General features: G+C 42.3%; 1 protein-coding gene across 25 annotated transcripts in view; it reads left to right on the top strand.

Moving 5' to 3' along the window:
* The window catches only part of FOXP1 (forkhead box P1), a 384,733-nt gene that overhangs the window by 216,491 nt on the left and 140,791 nt on the right, over positions 1 to 27,451 (top strand). For 23 of the 25 annotated variants that reach the window (XM_027894563.1, XM_027894558.1, XM_027894562.1 and 20 more), the window contains one exon: positions 1,657 to 1,838. In XM_027894563.1, the coding sequence (XP_027750364.1) occupies positions 1,668 to 1,838 (171 nt within the window). In that variant the 5' untranslated portion in view covers positions 1,657 to 1,667. Of the gene's footprint in view, positions 1 to 703; positions 728 to 1,656; positions 1,839 to 14,355; positions 14,502 to 27,451 lie in introns of those variants that run through there. The other 2 variants (XM_027894556.1, XM_027894565.1) reach the window with 2 other exon arrangements.

Raw genomic sequence — 27,451 nt, 5'->3', positions numbered from 1 at the left:
GAGCAGGATCATGTTAAAACCCAAAAGCATTTCCTAGTGGTGTTGGGAAAGCTGTAGGTTTGTTTAGATCTTTGGGGCTTTTACAGGGGAGTTGACAGAAGCTTTATAATGAGCCCCTGAGCCCTTTTGTCCCCTGGCATAATTTGAAGATTTAGCAAAACAGATTGAAAGAAGTTTCCATGGACCAGCTGAAATTTATTTAAATGTAATCAGGATGTCTGAGTCTGTCCTACTCCCGTTGGCGTGAAAATAACCCGTCATGATTGGAGCAGGGTCTGATTAATGAGTGGTTTGTCCTCCTCGGACATGAGTGGGCAAGGAGTGCTAACCCACTGCTTTCTCTTGGCCTTTCTGGTTGGTGTTTTCCCTTACATATTGGAAGGGAAGGGATCTTCCTTCTTTCTTTTGATTTGGGGTAGTTACTGAATTCAGAAAGGTTATTCCTTGAATATAAAGCACCTTACTTTAAGGTAAACTATCCTGCACAGAGGCATTTGCCTCATGTGTGCGCATGATGAGTTAGTGTGGAGTAGGAAGAGTGCTTGGGACACTCATCATGGCTTTCCATACCCTGTCTCACCTGGGTAAGGGTGAGAGGAGGTGCACAAAGGGAGGGAGGGAGGGATGTGCTGGTGGAAGCTGGACAGGTTAGTGGCATGTAAACCCTGGAACGTGTTGCTTTGCAGGTGGAAATACTTACAAAACAATTCATCAGAATATCTCCAAGGTAGCAGTTTGCATACATGCTTTGTTTGGGGTGTCTTGTGCATAAATGGTGATGTTAGTTCCTGAAAATGTGTGAATCCCAGGAGTTCTGGGGTAAGGAAGTGGGGGCTTGTCCTCATCCTTGCTGTGGGGCTTGTGACTCACTGGCTCATCACTCTGTTGATGAGCACAGAGGGTAAAGCACCCAGGGACAGGCATCCACCAAGAGTCAGTGGAGAGGGCTGGCTGTGATGCACCATCACTGCTAAGATTATGTTTAGCCAGATAACACAGGAGGCTCTTCTCTGTAATGCCATAGAGCGTCCAAATTCAGACCAAATCCACAGCCAAAAATTTGGCCAGCAAGACTAATTCTGTGAGCAGTTGTAGCAGCTTTCCCCAAATGAAAACTGATGATGTCCAGCACATCCCAGACTCAGCCTGAATTGCTTCAGAGTAATAAAAGGTGCAAAAAAAAAAAAAAAAAATGGAGAACAAAATAGTGAGTGCTCTGCTGCTCTGCTTCACCTCCGTGCCCCTACACAGTGTATATCACGTTTTTGATATTGTCCATCATAGGTTTCCAAGAGTGACTCATCTGTTTCAAAGGAAAGCATCCAGATGTAACTAGAGAAATTTAATTATGGATTCTGTGTGTTCGTTCAAAAATATTTTTTTTTCTCTAAGGGAAAAAAGATGTTGAGCAAATAATACTATATTTAGAAGAGAACTAACTTACTAAAATTATAGCTGTACCAACGGATAAATAAACATAAACTAGTAGCATGAACCATTAATGAAAGATAAATCGTATGAAGGAAAATGACATATGTTTACAGTTTTGGCAGGATTTAAAACAGGGCATGTCTCCTTATATACAGCAACTGTTTTAACAGCTGCTTTTTTTTTTTTTTTTTTCCCCCCCCCCCCCCCTCCCCTAAATTATTTCAGGTTTTTGAGTCATGATGCAAGAATCTGGGACTGAGACAAAAAGTAACGGTTCAGCCATTCAGAATGGAGCGAGCGGTGGCAACCATTTACTAGAGTGCAGCCTGCGGGAAGTGAGATCAAACGGCGAGACACCTTCCGTTGAAATTGGGGCTGCAGATATAGCACATCTCCAGCAGCAGCAGGTACTGTAAGATGTATTGCAAGTTTCCTACCTACAGAAAAAGCGTGAAGCGTTTAACCCGCACTCCCCAACCTTTGCCAGGCAGACGATGCTTTTAGGACTTGGCCTGTGACGTTCTGCGCGTTTTTTTCGTCCGTAGGGGGTTGCGGTTCTTAATGTAAAGGGAAAGGTTGGGCTTCTCTTCCGGGGCCCCTTTTTAATCGTTCCCTGGAAACACCCAAAGATCAGGGCCTGCTTCCATTGCCTGAATGTGTTGAGTCTGGTGGCAGCGATTGGGTGAACTGCTGTATACAAATAACTGGTTTCCAAAATATGTCGCTGGGTGGAAAATACACTAACGTTAGGTTTTGTTTTTGCAACAGATTTTAATATAACCTAGCAACCTCTATCAACAGAATGTTTTCTATTAGTGAGACAGGCCATGGAGGTATCTGCTGTGCAGAATGTCAGAGTAAATAAATAAATACATCCCATGTCAGTGCTCCTCAACTCAGAAGAATCACAACCAAATTGTGCGTTTTGCCTTCGTATTTTAATTAGTGTCTTTTCTGGGAAGTGACCAAGTTCACAAGTGTAAATTAGCTGCATAATACGTTTTGTCTTTTTCTTTTTCCTGATAAAATTCTGAAGCCCTCCGAGGAAATTTTACACCAAAGTGCTGGGCATGTATCATTAATGTGTTTGGGAACAAAGACTGCAGCAGAGCCATGGTGAATACGCTCACGCCTAACCCTCAGTTTCTCTAATGCAATAAGGATTCTTAAAACCTTTTAAATAAGCAATTGGCAGCTGGTTAAGACTCCCCTAAGTGTACAGTGATCTTTTTAGCAGGTTGTTGTGGAGAAGAAAAAAACCTGTGCTCAAAACAAAGCAGAAGGAAGGCTTGGGGAAGAGCGTGGCACCCCATTTGCCAACCTAAGACAGAAAGCTGCCATAATTAAACAAGTCAGAAAAATGGATGATACTAAATGCACAGACTTTGGTTGTTTCAATCATTTTCATCCTACAGGTTTTTACTTGAAGTGAGAATACCATCAGTGAGAAAATCACAGCCATGCTGAATTCATTACTGCAGTAGTCACACAAAACCACGGATAAAATTTCAATAACTGCAGGCCACAGTTGAGTAAACAGTTGCACTGAAACTTAATTCCTGTTGACTTTTCCCTCATTCTTTGCCAGGGGCACATTCTGATTCGTAGTGCAAAGACAACAGGGGTTACAGCTTTGATTAATATAGGACAGTATAAGAGGAGTGGAACAGTAAAATGTGTTCAACACAAAGGTCTTGTCTTAAAAAGGCTTCATATCAAAATGAGTTAATTACACTGCGTTTTCCATAGGAGCACTATGGAATTTTCCAGTGCTGCCTTGTGCAGGGAGAAACGGGGAGGGGGGATCGTGCAGACATGTGCACACTGCGGACCAGAATGGCTCAGACCTCTGCTCCTACCACCAGTTACTAACCCTGTGCCAGGGCTTCTCCAGAGGGCTCCTGCTGGCTCAGAGAACGTTGTCATCTCGTGTGTAGTGGGTTGTGTCATTCAACAACCGCCCATTCGGTCAGTTAAGGAGTGGCACCCATTCATTCCTCGTTTCGCTGGTCCTCCAGCCCTCCCCAAACCGTGCCCAGCTGGCCCAGTGAGAGCAGAGCTGTGGCTGGGGATGGGATTGCCAGGCTTGGGATTGCTTTCACGCAGCTCAGATTTTAGCTTGGGAGTTTATTTATCCTCTGCCAGTACAGTAAATGTGGTTGGGGATCTTGCTTTTCTCCAAGTTCTTAAAAGACCTTTATGTTCTGTGTTTGAATTCTGCTGTTAATTGGTTGTGATGACTAACTTCTCCATGGAGTTTATCTTTTATGAAGCCAGTTGATTGCAAAGTTTAAAACAGGTATTAGAAATAAAAAAATAACCAGCAAACCCAAACCTGATAACAATAAAAGGGTAATCAGAGCTAGCATAAAAATATCAATCTTGGTGTTTGGAAAATATTTTTAAACGCTGAAAAGAAGAAAACCCCGTTGTTTTCAGACAGCTAATGCAAGCATTTACAGATACACATACAACATGGAGCATAATGTTTAGATGTTTCTCCGTATACAACATATGCTCTCAGGTCACTTAACAGAATGCGTTCTACAAAACGCTTCTTCAATACAAATGAATGAGTTCTGAATTAAACAGCTATTTCTTAAGAGCATTTCATTCAAATCTTTTCATTTTGCCACCTGGCACTTGTTTTGTCTGGAAAAAAAAAAATAAATTGGTGGGTAGTTTGAGCTTTGCTACTGTGATTAGTTGTGTATTCCCATGATGAGAGTGGCAGAACAGTGAAACCTGGACATAGAGTGGCTCGTGAAAGCATCTGTGCTGAATTTCAGGTCACATTCTTTGTGAAATTTATGCATTTACAAGGACTAATAGCTTTGTTAGTATGAGAGAGGAAAACAGAAATGGTTCAGGGTTTTTTTTTTTTAGGAAGTTTTAATGGGTTTGCAAACTTGTAAATATTTTACCCTGGAAAAAATATAGAGCACCACAGATGTTCATATGTTTGCAGGAGCGGTGTACGGTGTGATCACTCTCATTGTAAGTGCAGGGAGGACTTGCAGGACAAGTTTTATGCTTCCCATGTCATGTTAGGGTGATTCTGCCATGCAAGGAGACAGAGAGTGATGTGATGCTCAATTATTTTAGCATTAGCAATCTCGTAAAATGTACTGTTAAGCTGGGAGTAGCAAACGTGGGGATGAGTTCTGCTATGTGTAATAAAGCCAAATAGCTCCAACTGATGTTTATATTTGTAATCGTGAAGTAAGAGAGCCAAAGCAATACAAGTGACTCTTCAGGGACAGTACATCTGTGAAAGAGTTGGGTAAAAATGCAAATACATAGAGGAGAAGTCACCCCCAGAACCAAACTATAAGGGAAGGAAAACTTTTTCCCCTCAGTGTTTTGGCACCTGCTGAGAATGGGAGAAGTGGCCTTCCCACTGCTGCTGACTCCACAGGTGCAGGAGGTCAGCATCCCATGGGAATGGTTGTCAGGATGAGGTAGAATGGGTAGGGTTTTGGTGATGTGCTTATAAAGCCTCGAGGCAGAGTGAAGGTTGCCTGGGTCGTTGGACTTCCTAAAGAGATCAGAGCGGGCATTTGGCATGGGATAAGGCAGCAGGGCTCAGGAGATTCCTCCTAAGGTGCCCACAGAGACAGAACCAAGGGATGGGTCAAAAAACCTGGGAATAGGGTACCAGGCAGTCTGGCAACATCTCTTGGCTCTGAGGCATCATCAGAGACATCTGGGAGGTGCAAAATGAGTGTCAAAGTGATCCACAGGCAGAAGGTCAAGCTGGGCAAGGGAAGCTTGGGCAGAAGGTATGTAATGATGGGGTGACTCTTGCCTACCAAGCAGTAAAAAATAAAAGACTCATGGGGACAAACTGCCTTTTAATATACATGATCACAGCTGTAGTTGCTTCAGTGGTTTCTGACGTCTACTCAAATACAAGGTTTGATGCCTCAGCCAGTTCTTTTTTCTTCTTTACTTTTTTTTTTTTTAAGCTTATAAAATAAATATTATTTATTGCGTTTTATTTTTATCCTCAGGACTATTCATTAAAGTGTTCTTCACGTTATTAGCAGCGAAACAAGACTATGAATTGAACAAAGAGAATGATTACAAAGTTGAATCCTGATATGTAGCAGCAAGACACCAAGCGCTGTGTTGCGCGGTGGCAGAAATACAAACCTCTCCACATCAATAGCAAGATCCACTTTGATACCGTAACTTCAAGTACTGCCCCATGAGTATAAAACTCAGTATCTTTGTCTAATCCAGAATGCTTTTGAACTTTGAGGAGGTATGACTTTAATAGTAATTTGTTGACAGATTAGCTGCAGAGATTGCAGAGGGTTTATTTTGCAGAACTGGCAGGCTCGTATCAGTGTTCTCTTAAGGAAAAAAAAAAACACACACTGCTGTTTTGCAATTGCTTGCATTTATTGACAACCTGCGCTGAGCAGGCAGAATTGGAATGTTTGGGTAACGTAAACCTATAGCTTGTCTGATGGAGCCTGGTGTACTTTTAGGTAGTGCATAGATTGCTTGATAAAGAGGGTTACAAGGTGACTGTGTTTATGACAAACTGAAGTAGCGACACAAACGCAACTGGTACATGGAGAAAGAAGGAGGAGGTTTATATAAGGAATTGTGGGGAAGTTTGTTTTCTTCGCTTCGTCTTTGAGCTGAACTATACTGTAATTATGAAGTGTCACTTCAAGCTTTCTGAGGAATTTAGATAAATACTAGTTTTGCCATGTGTCCACAAAGTGAGGAAAGAAAGGGTTTTCCTCGAAAAAAAATTGATGGCATTATATCCTGTTTGGTACTTCTATTTCAGTAAATGTATACAAATGAAAAATACAGTTTTGTTCACATATAAAGGAATGTTTGATAGAAAAAAGAAATTTTAACTAGATTCTGTTCATAAGTCAGTGACTGAAAATGGGGTATTTGTGGTATCAGTGTGAAGATGCCACTCTTGGGCCCTTTAGCAGTGGCTGTTTCATGAAATGTTGAGGTGTGAAGCATTAGATTGAGGGAAGAGAATTCCAGAGGGAAATGTGGGTTCTTCACATTGTGTTCATGTTCAAAGACAAGGGGAATGTGCAAGAAATGGGGGATTCAGTGTATCGTTGAGAGGTTGCTTTAATTGGGCAGATCAAAAAGAAGATTTGACTAGAAAGAAATCTGAATATATCACAGTGTAAATGAAAGTAATTTTTTTTTTTTTTTTTACATCAGTGAGGTTTTTTTTTCTTATTTCCGAAACGTGTGAGGAGAGGTTACAAACCGCATCAGGAGTTTTACAGTCCCATTGATCGCGATGTGGACTTACCTCTGTAGAGCAAAACTGCTAAATTAGATCCAAGATAAAGTCTTTGTTTCATATTGACATAACTGGGTTCGACCAAAATTGTTTGTTAAGACTTTGAGGGAGCGTCTGTGTTGAGTCATTTCGTCCAAAGAGGCATAAAGCCTAATTATTAAACTGCTGTTGCTATTGAAGGAGCCATTTTAAAGTATAGATTAAACTCCATGCAGGCTACTGGATTGTGTCTGATTTTGTATTGTAGTACCCTGATAATTGAAGATTACAACATGGCGAAAAGATGACTGCGTTTGTAGAGCTTGCGCTGATTCATCAGGGAATGTGAAAAACAACTTTATGCTCTTGGTAACTTCTGTGCTTTTATCATTCAGACTTTTCCCCCAAGTTCTCCCATCTCCCAACATTGAACGGAAGGTGACATGATGTCTTTTTAGTCATTCAAATATAATAACTTTTAATCTGAAGGTTAAGTAGTGAGATATAAACTAAGAGACGATAATATCAATTTTATGTTCACTGAAGGGCACAATATACCTCTTTCTAGTAGAGGGAAAATTGTGCGTAAAATGTCTTTTGCTTTTCAATGGAAAAGCTGTGGCTCTGAGAGGTTAGGAATGAGGCGGCGCTGGAAAAATCAAATAAGTTTTAGCATAGGCTGGCTACCTTGCCTAGATTTTAGAATCAATGATTTTTTTTCCTTAATAATTCAATTTTTAGATCCCTTGTCAATGAACCATGCTGAGAACATTCACACAGCATTCTCTATCCTCACTATTACTAATGTCTTTGTTATAACTACTTATTGACATCAACAAGCCTTAAATTTTCTCTAACTGTTGAAGGGTAAGGGGAAACTATTACTTAGTTGCACTTACTGAGATTATTGTTTTCTCCTTGTCTTGGTTTTGTTTTATTTTGCTTCTGAGGTCTTTGATAAATAACTGCATAAACCTGAGTCCTCAGAGGACCTTGACGTTGGCACCCAGAGCTCTGCAGTTGTGTGTGCAGGTGCAAGCATGGACCTGCAGAAGCTGGGTCATTAGACATGGAACCACCTGGATTAGGTGCACATCCAAATCCAGAAGTCCTCTCTAGGCTGTGGATGCCTCTTTCTGTATTTATTTTTTTATTTGTTTATTAACAATAGCTGCTTTTACTTCTCCAGGTAAATTAAGATCGTGCAGTAATCATTTAGGTTTCTGTGGGCTCTTTGAAGAGATGTAGCTTCTGAAATATGTTTGCTGGGTTGTTTTTTTAGCCTTGCATCTCCTGTGAAAATTCAGCAGTGGTATGTTTGTTCCCAGCTGTTTTCGTAGGTGTGCACCCTCCCCTTATATTTGCCTATGCTTACTCATAAGCAATAAAGTTACACATTCAGGAGTGCTGTTTAGGGAAAGTCCGCAAAGGAATGCTTTAAAGCTGTTACCCAGCACGTGTGTACACTGGGAAAGGCATTCAGTAAGCATCAGATATGAATTAAAAGTCTATTTCAAGTGATTGGTGTTATTAAAATTAATAGAGACTGTTCCTCCTCCAGTGATCTTCATGTTTTAAGGGTTGTCTAATAAGTGGTGCAACCACTTATTTTTAGCAAATATATATATATATATAAATAAAAATGGTAGTGTGCCTATGAAGGTGTAAAGCAGCCTTTAATTCACGTGGAACTGTTCCTCATCGAGGCTTTTAGCACTGCAAGATGCTTAAGCATGTGCCTAAATGTAAGTGCATGACTAGTCTGATTAAGGTCACTGGTATGTCTCATGCCTGTAAAATTAGGAATGTGCTTAAGTACCTTGCTGAATTAAGGCTTAAGTAATTTCACACTAATAAGAAGTTGCATGGATTGCTGATATTTTAGAAGTAATTTAACTTTATTTGGAGACGCGCTGCATGTAGGGAGGGTTGTTTGGCAGTGTCTTAGGACCAGCAGCAGAATTGCAGAGGTTTTCAGTAGCCCTTGGTTTCGATGGCGTTTTGTCTGACTTTAAAACATTTAAATAAGAGCAGAATCAAATGCCATGGTTTCCTGCGTTATGCTCCTTCTCCCGTGGAGCTCCAGTGGGTATCCCAGCAAGTGAGAAGAATATTAACAGTACTGTTGTAATTTATAACAGTAATGTTTTAAATAAAGATTGGGATATGGAGTAAAAATGCAGAAATCATGAATGCTCTTCGTGAGTTTATTTAACTGTATAGCACCCCATTAATTAAAAAAAAAATAACAGAAGGTATTTTTTGAAGGCTTAGTGTAAACAGTGATATTATATAATGACAGTTTTTTAGGACAGTGTTGCTTGTTTCGTAGCTGCATTCTGTATTTTGGTAGCTGTGCTCCCTGCATTTCTAAAACATAAACTGTATTTGCAACCTGTTTTAAATAGTGCAAATCTCTCTTTTTTTTTTTTTTCCTCTCCCTATAAAATCTGTAGATTGTGTCTGTGGAGTGTATAGTCTCAAACATCCCTGAAGCCTGGGGCAAGTGCCAGCTTTATTACAAGTTGGGCTTTTCAATTTATTTTTAATCACATTTCTTCTTTTTCTTTTAGGGGTTTTTCTTTTTTCTTTTCTTTCTTTTTTTTTTTTTTTTTTTTCCCTTCTTGGCTACTGAAAGTAGCTCTGGTAAAGTGAAGGTTGGGGAGAGTTGGGCTATTTAATCTCTCTGACAACGCGTTTTAAAACTCATCAATGCAGTTCTCCCCTTTGCCCCAAGCTCTCACGGTGTGTTCCCAGGCAAACCAAGGAGGAGGATGCAAGAAATGGATATAATTCCTTGTGTTCTGTGTGCTGACCTAATCCTGATTCTCATTTAATGGCCCCAGGATTGGGGACTGGGGTGGTTGCAGACAGAAACATCGCTGGGCACGCAGCTGCATGCCTGGAGATGGATCGTTTTTGCTTGGTAGAGCACTGGAGTCCCAAGTTTGGGTGACCTCTTTTGATCAAGCTTCAAGGCTGAACTGATTCTTATAAGCATGTTTGGGGCCTTCTTACCTTATTTAATAAAAAAAGTAAGTTTTTGAAAGGATTTTTTTCTTTTCTAGCAGGAGGCATCATTATCAAGGGGCACAACACAAATGTTTCAAATTTGGAGATGCAGAGCAGGGTCACAGTTTGCCTCCACAGAATCTGAAGTAATCAGGATTTTATTTCAGATAAAACCTCTGGGGCTGATACTTAAAAAACACAACTTTTAACTGGCATTACGCAATTTGCTATGGGTTGCTTAGCCAAATATTTGTGTATGGGTCTTTTTTTTTTTCCCCCCCCTTTTTTTTTTTTCCAGAAAGACTTTCCAAAGTTCAGGTGAGATTTCAGGCTTTAACAAACTCTACCTGGAAATAAAGTGCAGGAAGGGGGGGGAGTTGTGGATCTTGTCTGTTTGAGTTAGAGTGATCACAAGCCAAAGGAATGTGGTTGCTGTTGACGTGCTCAAATCAAGTTTTCCTTAAATTTTCCTTGTTGTTATCACCAATACTGAAAAACTTCTGCCAGGAAAGAACTGCAACACTAGCGAAATGTTGTAAGACCCCGTCTGACATTCTTTTTGACTCCTTTTTCCAGTAATTGTTGAGATATGTGCTGAAATAGGGGTAGGGTCCCTAGCTGTTTCCAGGGGCTGTGTGGGCAGAGGGTGGATCTTCCCAAGAACCTTCTGCCATCCTTAATCAGCAGCAGACCCACAACTTCGGAGGGATTGGCTGCTCTCTCACGGATGAAGCTCGAGCATTTGTGTTTTTAAGCCATCATCTTTTTGTATTTCTATTTCCAGATAATTAAGTGATTCACTGAAGGAGAAAGGTCAGGCAGGCACAGGGAAGGAGAATGGAACTTGTTATGAAGTAGTGGGGCCCAGCATCTTGCAGGAAAAATTAGGAATGGGATGGGGTATAGTTTTCCTCGTGGATGTGAAAGCATTTGGAGTGCTCAGACCCTCACAATCCAGTCTCAGCAGTCTCCAGGAGAATTCTTCTGGCCTCTGCTTAAATGAGAAACTTGATCTAAAGATGAGCTCACCTAGGAGAAGCTCTGGCTTTTGGCTGTAGTTTATCTTGACTTTGGGATGGAGCACCTCTCCCACAAGGAAAGGCTAAGGTAATTGGGATTGTTGTGCCTGGAGAAGAGGCAGCTTTGGGGTGACCTATTTACAGCCTTGGAGTACCTGAATGGAGCTGACAAGGAAGACGGAGAGAGACTTTTTGCAAGGGCCTAGAGTGACAGGACAAGGGGGAATGGCTTCAAACTTGACAGTAGGTTTAGAGAGGATATTAGGAAAAAATTATTTACTGTGAGGTTGGTGAGGATGATGAGGCCCTGGCACAGGTTTCCCAGAGAAGCTGTGGATGCCCCATCCCTGGAAATGTTCAAGGCCAGGCTGGACGGGGTTCTGAGTAACCTTTTCTAGTGGAAGGTGCCCCTTCCAATGGCAGGGGCATTGGACTAGATGAACTTTAAGGTCCCTCCAACCCAAAGCATTCTATGATTTGATGTTGTATTGCATTGCATACCCACTCCTTTGTCATTCCGCTTCTTCAGACTCAGGGAAGGATGGAGATGTGTGTATGGAAAGCAGCTCTTCTAGATTTTGTTGGAAAGCCTGCAACATTTTTGATGAAGAGGCACTGCTCTGTCTGTCGTTATTTTATCCTCAGTTGCAGGCTAAGCAAGCAAGTATTTTTATTTGGTAGGTTGTGTGCTGTGGTGCAGTAAGGAATTCCCACTGGGAATGTGTACTGCGCTTGGCATGCACATGCCGAGCAGGTGGGTGTGGATGAAGGCGTCCGACGTGCTGAGTGTGCAGGTGTGGGAGCTCCGTGTTTGTGGCAGGGAAGGAACCATTCAGTCCATCCCCTGGAAAAGCTGGCTGTGGCATTCACGTGGAGCTCCAGGTGAAGTGCTTTCTGTAAGGTCACAGGGAGGTTTTGTTACAGATAAACCTCCCCAGTGCTGCATTTTTGTGTCTGGTTGTGTATTCAGTGTTCTCCTCTCTGAATAGCTGTGCTGGTTTCTTCCCAGCCGTCATCCCAGACATGGCATTCTGGTAGCAGAAGCACTTGATTTGTTCAGGGAAAGCAATCTTTACTTCTTTGCCTTCCTATAGCTGTAATGCTGCATTACAGATCTGAAAGAAAACCCTCCAAGTCAATAAACAACAAAAAGCAGACTTATCTTTTATAGTGTTCTTGAAACAAATGTAAGGTTATAACACGAAAGCAGGTTTTATTAAATCTAGGTGTGAAACCATATTGAAGAAATAATCCACTGCTTCTTTTCTGCTTCTTGTCTTTTTAATTAGCGCTGGCAATGGGATTGTTAGCTTTTAAGATACGGTAAATATGAGCCTATTAATATTATTGAATATAATACTCAGCAAGGTACAGGGAATGCTGGTAACTGTAGCTGTTTTATAGAGGAGCTAAAAGTGGGCTCTTTTCTGTTTGACAAGTCTTCCTCACGACTGCTGGCAGTCCCTGGAACAGCCATCCCGTTGGATGGTGTGGGACCCTGGCCCCTTAGTCCAGTCTGCCAGGATGGGTTTGAGCCCCTTTCCACAACACAGCATCTGGAGTTTAAAATAGTTCTGACTCTGTCTTTATCTTGAGAAATGATTCACCAGTTCCTCTGATTAATGCTTTTTGAAGTGTTTTACTCTTGGTTTCAGTCTCTTAACTTGGGCAAGGACTGGATTATAAGGGTTTAGCAGTGATTAGCTCTGTTTACAGTATTTTTTCTTGCTCCGAAAGGTACGGTGTTTGCTTTGCTGAGGGGTTTTATTTTGCAGAGTTTCTGTTGACCACCTGCTTTTTTTCCTAATTGGTTACAAGGACAATTGCTAGGCATAATAAATAAAAGATATGGTCTTCCAAGGCTGTGTCATAGAGACTGTATGTCAAAGATTCATAAAGTGCGAGCAAAAATATGTGCCTTTCCCTGGGGGCAGGGAAGCGCGTGCCGCGCTCACGTTTGGGGATCCTTCCAAGGTCACTGAGAGCCTGCAGTAGCAACTTCTCTGGTGGTGGCTGATGGCCTGGCTGGGCTGCAGCCACACTCAGAACAGGGCAGCCCAGCACCCCAGGTTTGCTGTGAAGTCCTCTTAGACTTAACCTTTTTTTTTTTTTTTCTGTGGATTTTGGAAAAATAGACTTTTGTTGTTGTTGTTGTTTCAGTCTTTCCGTGCAGAGCAAAGGCAGGAGTAGAGTGTGTCTTTGATGCTTCTTAGTCTGCCTGATTTGTGTTTCACTGGTCTGTCAAGGGAGGTTTCACTCCTGCCCAGGCAAAATCTTCTGGTTTTTACTCTCCTGTGAGAAGTTTATTCCCAATGCTTTATCAAAAAGCTTGTTCTAGAATCATGGAGTCATTGAATGGCTTGGGTTGGAAGAAATTTTAAAGATTATCTTGTTACAATCCCCTACCATAGGCAGGGACACCTTGCACTAGACGAGGTTGCTCCAGGCCACATCCAACCTGGTCTTGAGCACTTCCAGGGATGGGGAATCCACAAGTGCTTCTGGACAACCTGTTCAGTGCCTCACCACCCTCATCAGGAAGAATTTCTTTCTGGTATCTAACTTAAACCTGCCCTCTGTCAGTTTGAAGCCATTACCTCTTGTTCTGTCACTACATACCCTTGTAAAAAGTCCCTCTCCAGCTTTCTTTTAGGCTCCTCTCAGGTACCACCTCTTCCCTCTTCTGGAACAGTCAGAGAGCAGATTCCTTTCTTGTTGCAGCACCCCTTTCCCTACATGAATTCTGTTCCCATGTCTGTACCTTCTGTCTTCTCAGAACCGAAGCAGTCTTAGCTCTGTCCTTGTCCATCCTGTTCTCCAGACCTGTGGTCAGTCTGGTCACTGTCTTCTGGACTGTCTCCAGTCATCTTGAATTGCAGTGCTCCAGTGATTTGATCCTCTAACTGAAGTCTTTCTGGAGCAAGTGGAGACAATTAATTTCTCATGTATAACTTGCAGGCAGTGCTCCTGTTTGTGCATCTGAATGTAGTACATGGCATTTTTGCAACAGCATGACCCTGTTGACTCGTATTCAACTTGTGATCCCTTGTAATCCTTAGGCTTTCTTTTCCCCCTCTAAGAAGTGCTGTGTAATCAGTTGTCGTCCTTGCTGTATTTAGAAAGTTTGGATATTCCAGCTGAATTGTAGCATCTTATAATTTATCCTTAATGAATGCCATCCCATTTTTACAGACAATTTTTTCGCACTTTCTTCTCCCATCTTTTCATTCTGTTCCAATGTAGTATCATCCACAGATTTTCTGACTTGCCTGTTAGTTCATCTGTGTTGTTCTTAAAAAAAGATTGACTTCTTAAACACATTTGCTGTCTAATTCCATCTGAGAGTGACCCATGATACACACCCAACGAGCAGTAATTTTGTTGCAGTCTTATTGGCTACATAACTCACCGCGGCCAGACCTCAAACAGCTGCAGGTAGAATATGTTCACAGGGACAAAAGTAGCCCTTGCAAAACTACAGAACTCCAGGTCTCAGTGAGCTGATTTTCCTAGTGGAAGCTCAATCTGGGTTTGCGTAATAAGAACATTGTAGGATGAATGTGCCTGGAGACCCCTCACAGTAACCTGTCCCTATTCCCTCTGTATCCCATTTCATATATTGGTTCTTCCAGAAGCAGAGTCTTAGCCCGAGGAAGTCTCTTTGCTGTTTTCAGGCCACAGTCTTGTCTTGGAAGCCATTATCTTTACCACACATTGTGTCCCTCTGTGTCCAGTCTTGTATCAGATTGTCCTCGGAACAAAAGGTGAGCAAATGAGTGTGTCTTCCTGTTTAATTGCATATGTCAATGATAAATCTTTTGAGAAGACTCAGGCCACATGTTTCTGAGTAGGCTGCATCTCAGTCTGCATCCTGATCCCTGTCCTTCACCGGTCTCTCCAATCTGAAGGAGAAAACAGAAGTTCAAAGGGGGAGATGGGGTGGGGGTGTGAGTGTAAAATCTCATTTTGTGTTTAGTGCACGGAGTCCATCCAGAACCCCCCAATAACTGCCTTAGCTGCGCCTCTGTCATTTGGAGGCCTCTGTTCCTGTCTTTGCCAAGTCTCTGTCGTCCGCAAGACAAGACATCTGCAGTACATTTGTTTAAAGCAGGGAGATGACAGGCATTGAAACAGATGTTGGAAAACAGAGCAGCAAAAGGCCTGTGCTAAGTGAATCGCCCAGAGGGCCTGAGCTGTTTGATGGCTGATTACAGTGTGAGCCAACTGTTCGCTCAGAGCAGGCTGAACCCAGGAGATCCCTCTGCTAAGAGATGCACTTTGCCAACATGTGGTGCTCCCTTTGTCACCATACCTTTTCAGATGTACCCAGGGAACACACAGGGAACGGGATCATCGTTCAGAATCCTTTAGATGAGTAACACTCTTGCTTATCCTGGCTGAATTGATTCCTAGTTACGAGTTGAACCACTGGAAAGCATCAAGAGCGTGCCTCGGCATCCAGCAGCCAGCATCACTCATTAGTTTGAATGAAAAGCCTGTATGCAGGCTTTATCAAAGCTACAGAGAGTTTTATCATGATCAACATAAAACAATATTCCCTCTGAAACCTCTGCACCATATTGGCGTATAAAAAGCAGCTAATGTCTAGTGATCCTTGGTATATGAAGCAATTCAGGTTTATCACAAGCTGACATATTGTGCTTTGACAGCAAAGAATCCCTTTCGTACCTGATCTCATGTTTCCTAAGACCAGCTTTTCACCTCCTCTCATCTTGTCTTTAGGAGCTGATCCCCCTGTGCTGGGGAGATACAACTCTTGTTAAATGAATTCGTGAAACCTGGGAGTATGTACCTGTTCGTCATCTTGGGCGAGACATGAACTTGCTGAGTAAGGGAGCCAGGCTGGGGCTCAGTTTGTTCAGTCCTGTGGACAGGAGCTGGATGGAAAACTGGCCCCTAGCAGAGAAAAAGTACCCCTTCATGTTCTCATATGTTCAACAGGCATCCAGCAGTGAATGCCAAGGACACGAGGGCTGCCCCTTTCCCCAGGGTTAAGACAAGGTCAGGCCTCACACTTGGTGCCTTCCCAGAGCTGGAGGGAGCTCCTGTGGCTGGACTGGCACTGATGGAGGGATCGACAGCTTGCTCTTCACACTGACATGGGATTGCTGATACTACATGTGCATCCAGACATTGCACCATCCACTGCTGCCTTACCTAAGGGAACGGAGGATGCGGCTCTGCAGCCTGTTTGAGCTGCCTGCAGATGTGCTATCTGCTAATGAAAGGCTGTTTGGCACAATCACATTTTCATCTTATCCTGGTGGAGGGAAGGAAGGGATATGTGCGTCTTCTTCCGTTCTGGTTTTTTCCATCTGATTTTTTTTCTTGTTGATGTTATGGACAGGCAGTAGGTGACAGCCTTGGAAATCATTACTGGTTTGCCCCAGTCTTTACAGGCACTTGAACCTTTCACTGAAAGCATTTTTGAAAGGACTGGCTCCCATATGTCTGAGTGAAAAACACTGGACTGTGCTTGAACCTCCTTATATCATTATTGTTTATCCAAAAGGATGAAAAGAAGAAAGATCCAGGACACCTGGAGGGATGAAGGGAAGGAGAGCTCCTGTGTGCCTGCCCTGCGGATTCCTTACCTGAGCAGCCCGTACTCAGCCACAGATGTACTGCAAATATTTCTGCCCAGCCAGAAGAACCAAGGGGTTTCCCTTCTGCCTCCCAGAGCTGCTGCCATCTGCAGAGGAGCTGCACTGAGGGATTCTCCTTTCAAGAAATCTTGCTGATCACATAGTTTTGCAGGTGGCAGCCAGGGTACTGCCAGTCCCTGCATGGTGTATCCCATCCGGCCTTTTCCACTCCCTCTCCAGAGGAGCTTTGGTCCTCAGGTCTCTGTGCTCCCATCATCTTGAACAACATAAATATTGTGGAAGTCTACCAAGACTTTGAGCTGGATGTGGAGCTGAAGGGAAGCTAGGTGCATGAGTATGCTTTTGGTCCTCTAAAATGGATGTTCCGCTCAATAACGAGGAATTTATTAAGTGTAAAAGGTTTATTATTTATTTAGAAGTGTATTTTTCCCAGGCTTGTTCTTACTCTTCCCAAAGCTGGCCTTTGTGACTTGGCAGTGCTGGGTTAAGAGCTGGACTTGGTGATCCTAGAGGTCTTTTCTAACCTAAATGATTCTGTGGTTCCAGCTTGTTGTGCAGTGCTGGCTTTGGGCTCAGCCAGTTTTGGCTCTGCTTGGACTTCCCCAGAACCTGTTTGTTTTTTTGCAGAGGCACATCTGGGCAGCTGGTGTGTGATACCTGTATCAATTGTACCCCTGCCTGGAGGTGGCCCAGGGGATTCCCCACTGGAGCAGGGCCAGGATAAAGATCTTTACACACATCTTTGGTCCCCACCTTCTCCAGATGCCCACTACCCCTCAGCGCTTCAAACACCTTTCTCCTTGTCTTCCTAAACTGCCATAAGTTTGGTGGTGTGTGTGGATTAGGACACCTGAAGTGGTGCTTGGTGAAGCCATCTGAAGGCAGAGGGAAGTGGAAGGTGTCCCTGTAGGAGCCTTGGAACTAAATGATCTTTAAGGTACCTTGCCACCCAAACTGTTCCAGGATCCTATGGTGTGATTACCTGAAGATTAAAGGGATTGATCTCTTGAAGTGCAGGCTGTGCTTGCCTCTTCCTTCAGGTGAGCAAAGGGAGAAATGTTTCAAAGTCTCTAACATATGAGATGTTCATGGAGATGAGTTTTCTGACCCAGGTACAAGCAGATGCAGTTGAAATAGGTCAGCACTGTTACTTGTGTGCAAAGTGTTTATTCAGGGCCTTAAAAAGAAAAATGTGATGAGATCGTTAGGCCAGAAAATATTAATAAATAATGGATCGATAGTGGAAAAGGCTCTTTCTGTAAATAAACTCCAGTGTAATTAATAGCTCTGTGTTCAGTAGTGTGCATGCAAAAGAAGCCAGGGATGCAATTAATGTGCCGGGGCCCTGAAGGACATCTGCAGATAAGGGTTAAACAGTCTGTTGAAGCTGAACTCATGAACCTGGTTAAACTGCTGGACTTGTTTGTTTCAATAAAACTTCTGTCTCTGCTGTGAACGTATTTTATAGCATTCTATAAGAAACACTTAAAGTCATATTTTTAATATAATGTTGGTAGCAAAGTATGAAGGACAGAGGAGGTAACAGAGAAGGCAACTTGCTAATGCAAAAGCAGTGTACTGAAAGTCACTTTTATTTCTTATTTATAATCTACATGCACACTCTGGATAATAGATGACAACGCTCATTCAGTACTTTAACTTCAAAGCAGAGAGAAGGCATGGATGACAGAGCTGGGAGCTGGAACACAAAGGTACTAACAACAAGAGGAAAAATGCCTGTTTACTGGATTGCATTTGTTAGCACGCTGTCTTCAGATATTGTTCCCCCAGGAATAGTGAGAATATGTGCTGCACGAACAATGATTTAACATCTGAAAATGGTACTTAAAGAGTTTTCTGTCTGGTAGTAATGTGATGAAGGCTTCTGAATGGAACCTGGGGACTTCATTTCTTCTATTTATCTATATGTCTCTCTGGTTTTAGTCAGCGGTAATTGCATATTTAACCCCTTAAATAGGTTTAACCCTCTCAGCACCAACTTTTTTTTTATTTTATTTTTGGTCTCACGTCTCCTTTTGTTACACTACAGCTGTGCCTCTCACATTCCTTGCCAAAAAAACAGAAAGGCAGAAGGGATTTTGGAGAAGTTGTGGCCAGGGAAGTGCATCGAGAATAATACCAAGCTCCACCTCTCCTTCTCCCTTTTCCTCTTCTTCCTTTTTTGAGGAAAGCAGTAGATAATAGCATCCAAGGAAAGTGTTTTAATGGGATTCAGTACAGCTGGGAGCCTTATAGCAGAGTGAGAGGGGGAAAGAGGGCTGTAATGAGGGGGGAAGTTGCAGATAGAGCAGTAAATCAACAGTATAAATTTGCTGCTTACTTCAGCACTCTACTTCTTTGCATCTTTCTCAATTAGCACTTGTTCTGGGGGGCTTGCTTAATAGCTTATGTGAAACAAATATTAACATAAATTGTTTAATTATATCAAAATCTTGAATTCCTCCAAGACGTAAAATTGTTTTTAGCCAGGAATACATCTGCAATAAAACATCATCTAGTTAAAGTAAACGAGCTCTAAGGAAAGTCATAAGATTGTAGCTGAGCTACTTTTACAGTTTATTTTCATGGTATTTAAATTATGATACCAGTGGGTATTTTTAATTAGTGCCTCTTTAAAGTGTGCACTTGTCTACATAAGCCATTTTGGCAAATTTGACTCATTCATACCGTGGTTGCTGTAAAAGAGGCCAGCACAGCCTGCAGGAATTGGAATTAAAAGTTTCTGCAAGCTGTTGTCGACATGACCACATCTCATTAACTTAAAAAATGGAGATTATTTGCCTGAAAGCTTGATTTGACTAACAGTAATCAAATATTAGGCTCAGTGGAGAAGGAGGAGGAAAAACAGCCTCACTGTTGTGATCTATATCCTTAAGTGTTGTGTGGTTCTCTTTAAATAGCCATGGCATGTTTCTGCTCTGACAAACATAAAGGGGAAAAAATAATAAGACATAGGGATTTGTGAATAATCCGAGGTTAGTTTTGTTTTCCAATCTGACATATTATTGACTAGGTTTAACCAAGGGTAAATATAATTTTTCTGATGATTTTAACATTAGGAAGAATTCACTATCTTGAATAGTTTCAAAGTTTAAGCAGGGGAAATTGCTTGCATCTCGTGATTATCAGCTGTTAAACAGGCATGAACCTTAAATTTGTATCCTAGAATCATTTAACTGTTTTTAATGAGATAAGATGACGTAGGTTGCAAAATTTTGCATAAGGGAACCAAAATAGAGATGCCTTTCTAATCTTGTGAATTCTTTAAATAGGTTGGTAAATGAAATAGCCGAGGAAAAAAATGATCTATATTTTCTGCAACAATTAAGCTATGGGAGTATGAAATTCAGAAATGTTTGTGCTTGAGAGTAGCAGGGTCAGAATTCAGTGCTGTGCGTTTGCCTGTTAAGCAAAGGACAATGTCATACCTAGATGGGGGCTGTGGCACACGGTATTAAAAAAAAAAAAAAAAAAGGTGCAGTTAAACAAAAGAAGATAAAGTCTTGCGCCTTTTTATGTCTTTGAACTGAGAACATGTGCTGCATTTTACTAAAGGAACATGAGCCTTGAATGTAAGTAACTGGTTTTTGCATTAGGTACTCCCTGGAGGTAGCAGAAAAATATCATGTCCCTGCATGAAATGCGAATGTGAAATCTACCAGAAAGAAATATTTATGACCATTTTATGCTTGATTAGACTTGGATGACATCTGTTAGAAGACAGGGACTGGACAAAGAGAGAGACGCTCGGGGGCAAATGTTAACAGAGTTGTTTAGATGATGCTGGGGCAGGAGCGTCCATTTACTGCCAGGCAAAACATAGGAATTGTGTTAGCGAGAGTGCAGCTGACAGGAATTTGCCGTGATGGAGACAGTGTAAACTGACGGGCTGAAATAGTAAAATGCAGCTGTTGATACTCGCCGCGCTGCCACGATTTATGGGCAGGTATCGCGGCTGAACACAGATACTGTAACTTCCAGGGAGCAGATGCATTAACAAAGTTATATAAATGTGAGTCAGCTATAAAAAAGCGACATCTTCACTTTTTAAAGTTGTTATTCCGCCAGGCTGCACAGAGAGTTGGAAGGACTTTCCAGAAAAAAAAAAAAAAAAAAAAAAAAAAGAAAAAAACCACGGATTTTTTTTTTTTTTTTTTTCCCAAGTCTCTGCAGAACACACTGCTCTGAAGCAATCAACCTGATTGTTTACTTTCCTCTCCTTGCTGTAGCACTGGAGCTTTTGCCCATGCTGGATCCTGCTCTGTTCTGAATGAAACACGTTCCTTGGCTGCATCTGCCATGGCGTGGGGGCAGGAGGGATGAACATCCGACCCCCCCAGCCCAGGGCAGCAGCACCAGCAGCCCTTCAGCTGCTGTAAATCTTTAACTCCAAAGTTTGACAATTAATCGATGGTGAGCCTTTATGTGTTTTTAATGTTAAACTGTTGTTTACCAGCTCAGCAGAAGCGGGTTTTATGGCTGGAGGTACAAACTCTCACATCACTCTGGGTCTTTTCCCAGCTTTCTTTTCCTGTAAATTTTCTCTGTCTGGAATGCTTATGGGAAATGTTATTTTGTTTTTGTTTGCAACAGTTCTGTTGTTTTGATTTTGTCTGAGTGGTATGGAAAACAGTACGTCACTTGGAGTGGGTGTTTTGTCTATTGGCCATTTGGCTATTCCACATATATTTCTCATACTTATTACATGATGACAAGGGGACCCAAATGGCATAATTTTCCAGTTGAATTTTGCTTTCCAGTTTAATAATAGTGAAAGGAAAACAAAGTTAATAGATTTAGCAGTTTCGATACTGCTCACATGCTGATAGATGCCTTTGGATTTTTTTTCCCTGTGGTTAAGGGTCTATTTAGACAAAGGTCAGATTAATGCATATATCAGTTTCTGTAATAAACTGCATAAGGATTATGTTACCCATTTTGCATACAGTTGTGAAAAACTGTAATTTAAGTACCCAAGCCCATAAAAGGGTAATAAACAACTTCAGTATCATCAATATGATTAGTCTAGGGTACTTTCTACTGTGATTTTTTAGGCAGTCCATAACAGAAGAAGGAGCAGCAGATGCCTTTTAATTGAAAAATGATCTGAAATAAATTTTGCACTTGAAAAGAGAACACGGCATTCTCCATATAACTGTTTAGCTGGAGAGATCTGAAAGTGAGATACGTGGATTCTTGCATGGTATTTACCATGTTGGGGAGAAAATATCGACAGACCACAGACTGCAGCTTTAGGACCAGATAATTTTTATGTATAGTACTGAAATATAAAATGGAAAGTATGATTAATTTTTCAATTTCTCTCTGCAGATATCTAATAATTGTGCCCATGGACTGCCAAAGGCTCCCATTAAAGATTTAAAATGCAAAGAAAGGTAGAATCAAAAAGATGATATTTTGGATTAAATAATGTAAAAAAAACTGTAGGGCAGTAGCAAAGTGAAAAGCTGTTGGCAAAATAAAAGCATCGTGTCAACTCTCCTTGAGACAGATTTCAACATTTACACATTCAACTGCATCTTTTTGTAGCTGGGATTTAAAATAAAAATGCTTAAAGGTTGCTTAAACCAGCTGTGATTTTAAAATATATTTTTAGGCTTTCAGGTTTTGATAAGCTTGCTCTCAACAGAGTGATGAAAAATACAGTGTGTGATCCTGTGTTATAAATATCTCCATAAATACAGTGGCAAGGGGTGTAATCTGTTGTCCAGTATTTAAGAATGTGTTAGCAAACTGTGTGGCATAATGTTTCTTTCATTAAGTACCAATAGATACAGGGTGGCCAGAAAGCATTTTGCAACAGCTTCTTGGGAGTGTGCTATTTTTGTTAGCCTTGGAAAAAGGGATGCTGCTGCTGTAGTAGTATATAAAGGCTGTCAGAAAGGTCCAGCTGGACTTTTCCTCCCTTTTCTGTACTGTCTTTATCACTTTGCTCAGTTCCACATAATAACATCTTCATCTGAGATTGCTGTGGCACAGGGGAACTGCATTTGTTGATCAAATTTGGCTGGATAACACTGTGATCTCGTATCCTGAAGTGCGGAGATGTGCCTGGAATACGTAAGCATAAAGCTGGCCCCTTGATTGATTGATTCTGCCTGTCACAGAACAAGATAACTGGATCAGTAAATACCCTGTGCACTTCAACTTCATCTATACAATCAAAAGTGAGGGCATCATGGGGCTGAAAAACACCGAGGCATGATGGGAATATCTACATTTCAGAATGATAGCCAGGAACTTGTGAAAAGCGAGGAAGAGAAGAAAAATTTTTTATTCCTTTTTTTTTTTTTTTCACCCTGTGTGTTTGTACACGAACAGCAGTGAAAAGCACATTAATTTTGGAGTTCTTGTGGTGTGTCTGTGTCTCCATGGATTTATTTCAGCGTCACGTCGGTGTAACGCTGCTGCTGCTGTTGCCAGCGGTGCTAAACCACCATAAGGCAGGAGTAAAGCAGATGAATCAGACTCCGGATATCTCAGGGAAAGCACGTTATTTGGGGTCTCCTGTAAGAAGGTGGCATTTTATCAGAGAAATGTAATTAAGCTGTGCAGCTAGCTGAGGTGATTTGCTAGTTTGGCAACTCCTTGAAGTCCAGCTGAGCATCCCGTATTCAAACTGTGGGATCCAGCTTTATTCTGGGAACGTAAATGGAATCCTAAGTGAGAATTAAATGTGAGGGCACCGAAAAAAAAAAAAAAAAGGGTGAAAGATGACAGGTGGCAACATCCAAAAGGCCACACTTTTATGCAGAAATGTAATATGATCAGAGAGGTGGGTTTTGTGCGAGAGTTTTGCTGTGTTTTTCCATGCTTTTGGGCTAGAAAATAACTGCCTGAACATAGTTTTGAGAAATTGTGGAGATCAGCCCGTCAGAAGTATGTGTGTGCATGTCACGTACTGCTGATAGAATTCGTTCGCCCATCTCCAGCCTTGCATGTCCTTTCTCCTTCCCGGCTGCCCCTGCGCTGTGTGGGTTTTGTCTGAACAAGATGGGGTGACAGAGTGAGGAGATGCCTCTCAGGCCACCTTCCTTCACCAGGGTGTTCCAACAGCGAGATGTGGTTCCCTGCCCCATCTCCTTTTCATGGTGATACTTTGGAAGCACAAGGTGTTAAAGCCTCAACAGGCATTTACCGGGCACAGCCTGTTGTGGTCCTGTAGCTGAGCATCTCACCTCCAGGTATCCCCTGCACTCTGCAGGGCCAGGTGTATGATCCTTAGGGGTCCCTTCCAGCTCAGGATATTTGTGGTTCTCCACAAAAAGGAACCACTCTGTGACTGGGTAAGGCAGCACCAACACTGAAGTGCATCCTTAGGCTCAGAGCTGCAGGATTAGGCAGTCTTGGGAGCAGTTTATTACAGTGCTTTTAACTTTTTACAATTATGAGATTTATGTGTAGTGTTTAATCTGGCACTTCTATTTAGTGCTTGATTTGTCTAAGACACAGATTAGCAAAATTTTCAGTAAAGCCTGTAAGATTCCTTCAGACACCTCAGGAGTGTGGGGAACTGTAGAGATCCAGAGCCCTGTGCTGATAACTGAAGACCTGCTATGCTGCTACCTAAAACAGCAACTGCCGGTTTTCTTGGAACATTTATGGATTCTTTTGTGTCTAGGACTGTTTATATCTGGCTACGGTTTGCATCTATATGTCACTCCCCAAGTACCATATCAAAAGGATTAAATGGTTGACTGTGGGCTCTCTGTACTCTTTGAATTTTTTGACATTCCATGTATTGGAGAAGGTTGCAAACTGTATGCTCACATGCTTTGCATCTGCTTTTTTTTCCTTACCTACTTGGCGACAAAGGCCAAGTACTCATTACTGAGTAGGGTATGGCATTTACTTGGGGTTTACTCTGGGTGAACTGGCAGTTTTCAGAGTTTGGTTGGAGTGCCATTACTGTGTGATGCTGGCATGGCTTTCTGACTGTTTCAGATAAATGACTTAAGGAAAATTTGACAAATGGTACAAATAGCTGTGTCCAACCTCAACTTGTATCTCAGTTTTGCAAGATTCCCTCAGGAATCTGCATTTTTTCAACTAACCCTCTCCTACCTCCTCATGGAGAGGGAGTTCTGTCTTTTGGAGTCAGAATGACTTGGTAGACACGGAAAAGCCTGTAGTGGTTTTGCACCCCGAAGTGCTTTCCTGTCAGAGCCTGTGCATGGCAGGCTTTGCTTGGAGAGAGGGTTTGAGGTTGTCTGCTCAGGCTTGCGGGGCTTTACCTTCCTTGGTCCAGTGGATTGCATCTTTGCACGATTCCCTTCTGGGAAATTGGACACGGGTGAGTTCCAGTAGTCCCGTGTCTGTGAGGCTGCACACCTACAGTGCTTCCTGATGAGCTGCCAAGAGACCCTGGGCACAAGTTTTGCAGGCCAGTGGCCACTGCTGCCCAGGTGGGAGCTGGTGGTGGACGGTGGCAGGAGGTACCTGGTGTGCTTGGAGCTGTGAGGACACTCACTGCCCATGCAGAAACAAACCTCGGGACAGGTGTCTGTGCTATTTGGCCACGTGCGATGCTTGTAATATCGGATCTGTCTGCAAGGGAGCTGATGGAGGGGCGGCCAGGACTGGGTGCTCCCTGTGTGATCTGACATTCCACAGCCCAGCGAGTGCTCACCAGATGGACCAAGGTGCTGGAGAGCCTGTGCTCTCAGAGAAATGGGGAGCAGGAGCTGAAATCTGGAAGGGAAGCTCTGCTTTGTCCTGGCAGTGAGAAATAGGGGAGATAAGAATCGCATTGTTCTCATCCAGCAACTGCAGTTGTAGGGAAGGGATAAGAAGCATCCCCCTCTGTGCTTTCCCTGGAGAAAATGGGAGAGATATGGAAGGTCAGAGGATACCTACGGGGTGTGATGACCAGAAAATGATGTAAGGACATTGCTTCAGGTTGTGGTCTATCAGACCAGGGAGATTCAGCATCAAAGAACATGGCACGACAGAGAGGACTGGGGGGATAGGCAGCTCTTGATGACTCTTCACTCTTTTCACTTTGCAGTCATTCTCTGATTTATGGCATTGGGGGAACAGACTGTTACATTTGTTGGTGTGGAAATTAGCTGGAGCAAACAGCTAGCTGTAGATTGTGACCTTCTTTCTCAAACAGTGCAAAAGAACTCAAGGGGATCTTTAATCAAAGTCCAGCTGTTTGGTAATCTATGTGTTAAGTATCCATTAAAATTACAAAAATTGATAATATCTGCAGATTTCTGACGGTTGGAGTTATTTTGTGTAGAAAATATATAGCAAGTGTTTAGTTTTAAATGCTGACCGCTGCTATTAGGTATTTATGAGATTGGAAACACAACTGAAGGCTGAAAGCACCACAACAGCCTAAGGTTGGCTCAAATTAGCCCGTAACCACAACTTGAAGAGGGAGTTTTACTCAACTTTAAATGCTGGAAAACATCTCACAGCGCTTCTGAGGGATCAAAAGCTTAGCAAAAGTGGTCAGCACTGCACAAGCAGAGTGGAGGATGCAGAAGCAATGAATGTAGGAGTTTCAGGTGGCCAGGATCTTTCTAAATAAAGTCTCCTGGGGACCAAGGACCTTCCTTTCTGTGTGATGTACCTCTGTCCTTGTTCTTTTCTTTTCCCCAGTCCTTCAGCTGGGTGGGGTGAGAAGAGTAATTTTTAGCAGCGTTAGTAGGTTGTTTTTTTTGAAGCACCAATGTGAGAAAACTGAATTTGACACAGCAGTGGAAGGTGGGGCAAGTTCATGGCTCTGAGGGTAATTCTGAACCCCCCTCCACCATGGGCCTTGTTTTCTTTGGCTGGAGCGTCGGACAGGGCTGACATATTTATGTACAGAGCTAGTATTTAGCTTGGAATTTTACACATCTGAATGATGAACTAAACAGAACTCATTTATGTTTTTCCTTCCTTCTGTAGCTTTTTTTCTTTTTTCCCTCCCTCTTATTTTTTTGAAATGTGAGGTTACCTATTGCAGACAAGTCTCAACATATCCACCCCGTGCTTGACCACCGGAATTAATAAGTAGCCACATTCCTTGATGATTCTATAGGGACTGGAGGCTGGGCAGCCGAGTTTGCTATGCAAGAGAGTTAATAAAAATTTTCATTGCTGGAGGAAAGCTTATATACAGTAGTCTGTTTGTCCTGTATTTCAACCACCTGAGTCAGAGCCAAAAAAGCAATTGTCTACTACATATTTCAAACAGATGCTGAGGGGTAAAAGGAGTGACTAGAATTCACAGCAATAAAACGCTGGCTCTTTAAGTTCCCTTGAAGGAAGTGAACCTATAAAATTTTTGCTGCTGACTTGTTTGTCCAGTTCTTTGAAGTATTTAACATTAATTTAGTCTGCAAATCATTGCCACCTCAATTTTTCATTGAAGTATCGAAGCCTGCTAAACACATAACCTTGGAGCGCACGAGAAAACCTGATTCCTTTAGCAGATACATTCATTTACCCATTTGAAAACTTCCTCCTGACGCTGGTGGTGGGGTATGCTCTAGGTATTTGCAAAGGGAAACTTTTCAAAGGAGTTTATTTTTTATGGCTAATAATTTCACTTGCAGTAGGTAAGTGTGTTTTAAGTGGTGGTGTTCCACCCTTTTCTGCTAATAACACCCGTTGCTGCTCTGCGTCGGAAACCAAGGTGGGGGGCCAGGATGGTTGCGTTTGATGGGCTGTGCAAGATTGTTGGAGGTTGTAGGTGTTCAGGAGTGGATGTGACTTTCCTGTGCCCACCACGGCAGGGTGGGAGGCCGTGGTGGCAAGGGCTGGGGAACACCCTCGTGCTGCAGGTCAGTCTGCCAGCGGTTCGTGCCCTTTTTGGGCTGTGCCCAGAATTGCTGAAAATCAGAATGAATCAGTGGCAGTCCCACTCATGCCAAATGAAGGGAGTGTTTCCCTTGTCTCAGATATTCTGCCTTCCAAGTAATCTTGAGGCTCAGATAAGCAAAATATCCACAAAAGTGATTTGCCCTTTTGGCAGAAAAATCTCAGGTTATTTGGCAAGCGATGGATACCCTGGCAAATTCCTGAACTTAGTTATTGCTGGGAGATCCTGA

The sequence above is a fragment of the Empidonax traillii genome, unplaced genomic scaffold, assembly GCF_003031625.1.
Source record: "Empidonax traillii isolate 1590-97213 ecotype Southwest subspecies unplaced genomic scaffold, ASM303162v1 scaffold433:size1479616, whole genome shotgun sequence".
Classification (NCBI taxonomy): Eukaryota; Metazoa; Chordata; class Aves; order Passeriformes; family Tyrannidae; genus Empidonax; species Empidonax traillii.
The sequence above is the reverse complement of the archived record's forward strand: the minus strand, read 5'-3'. Positions and strand labels throughout refer to the sequence as shown.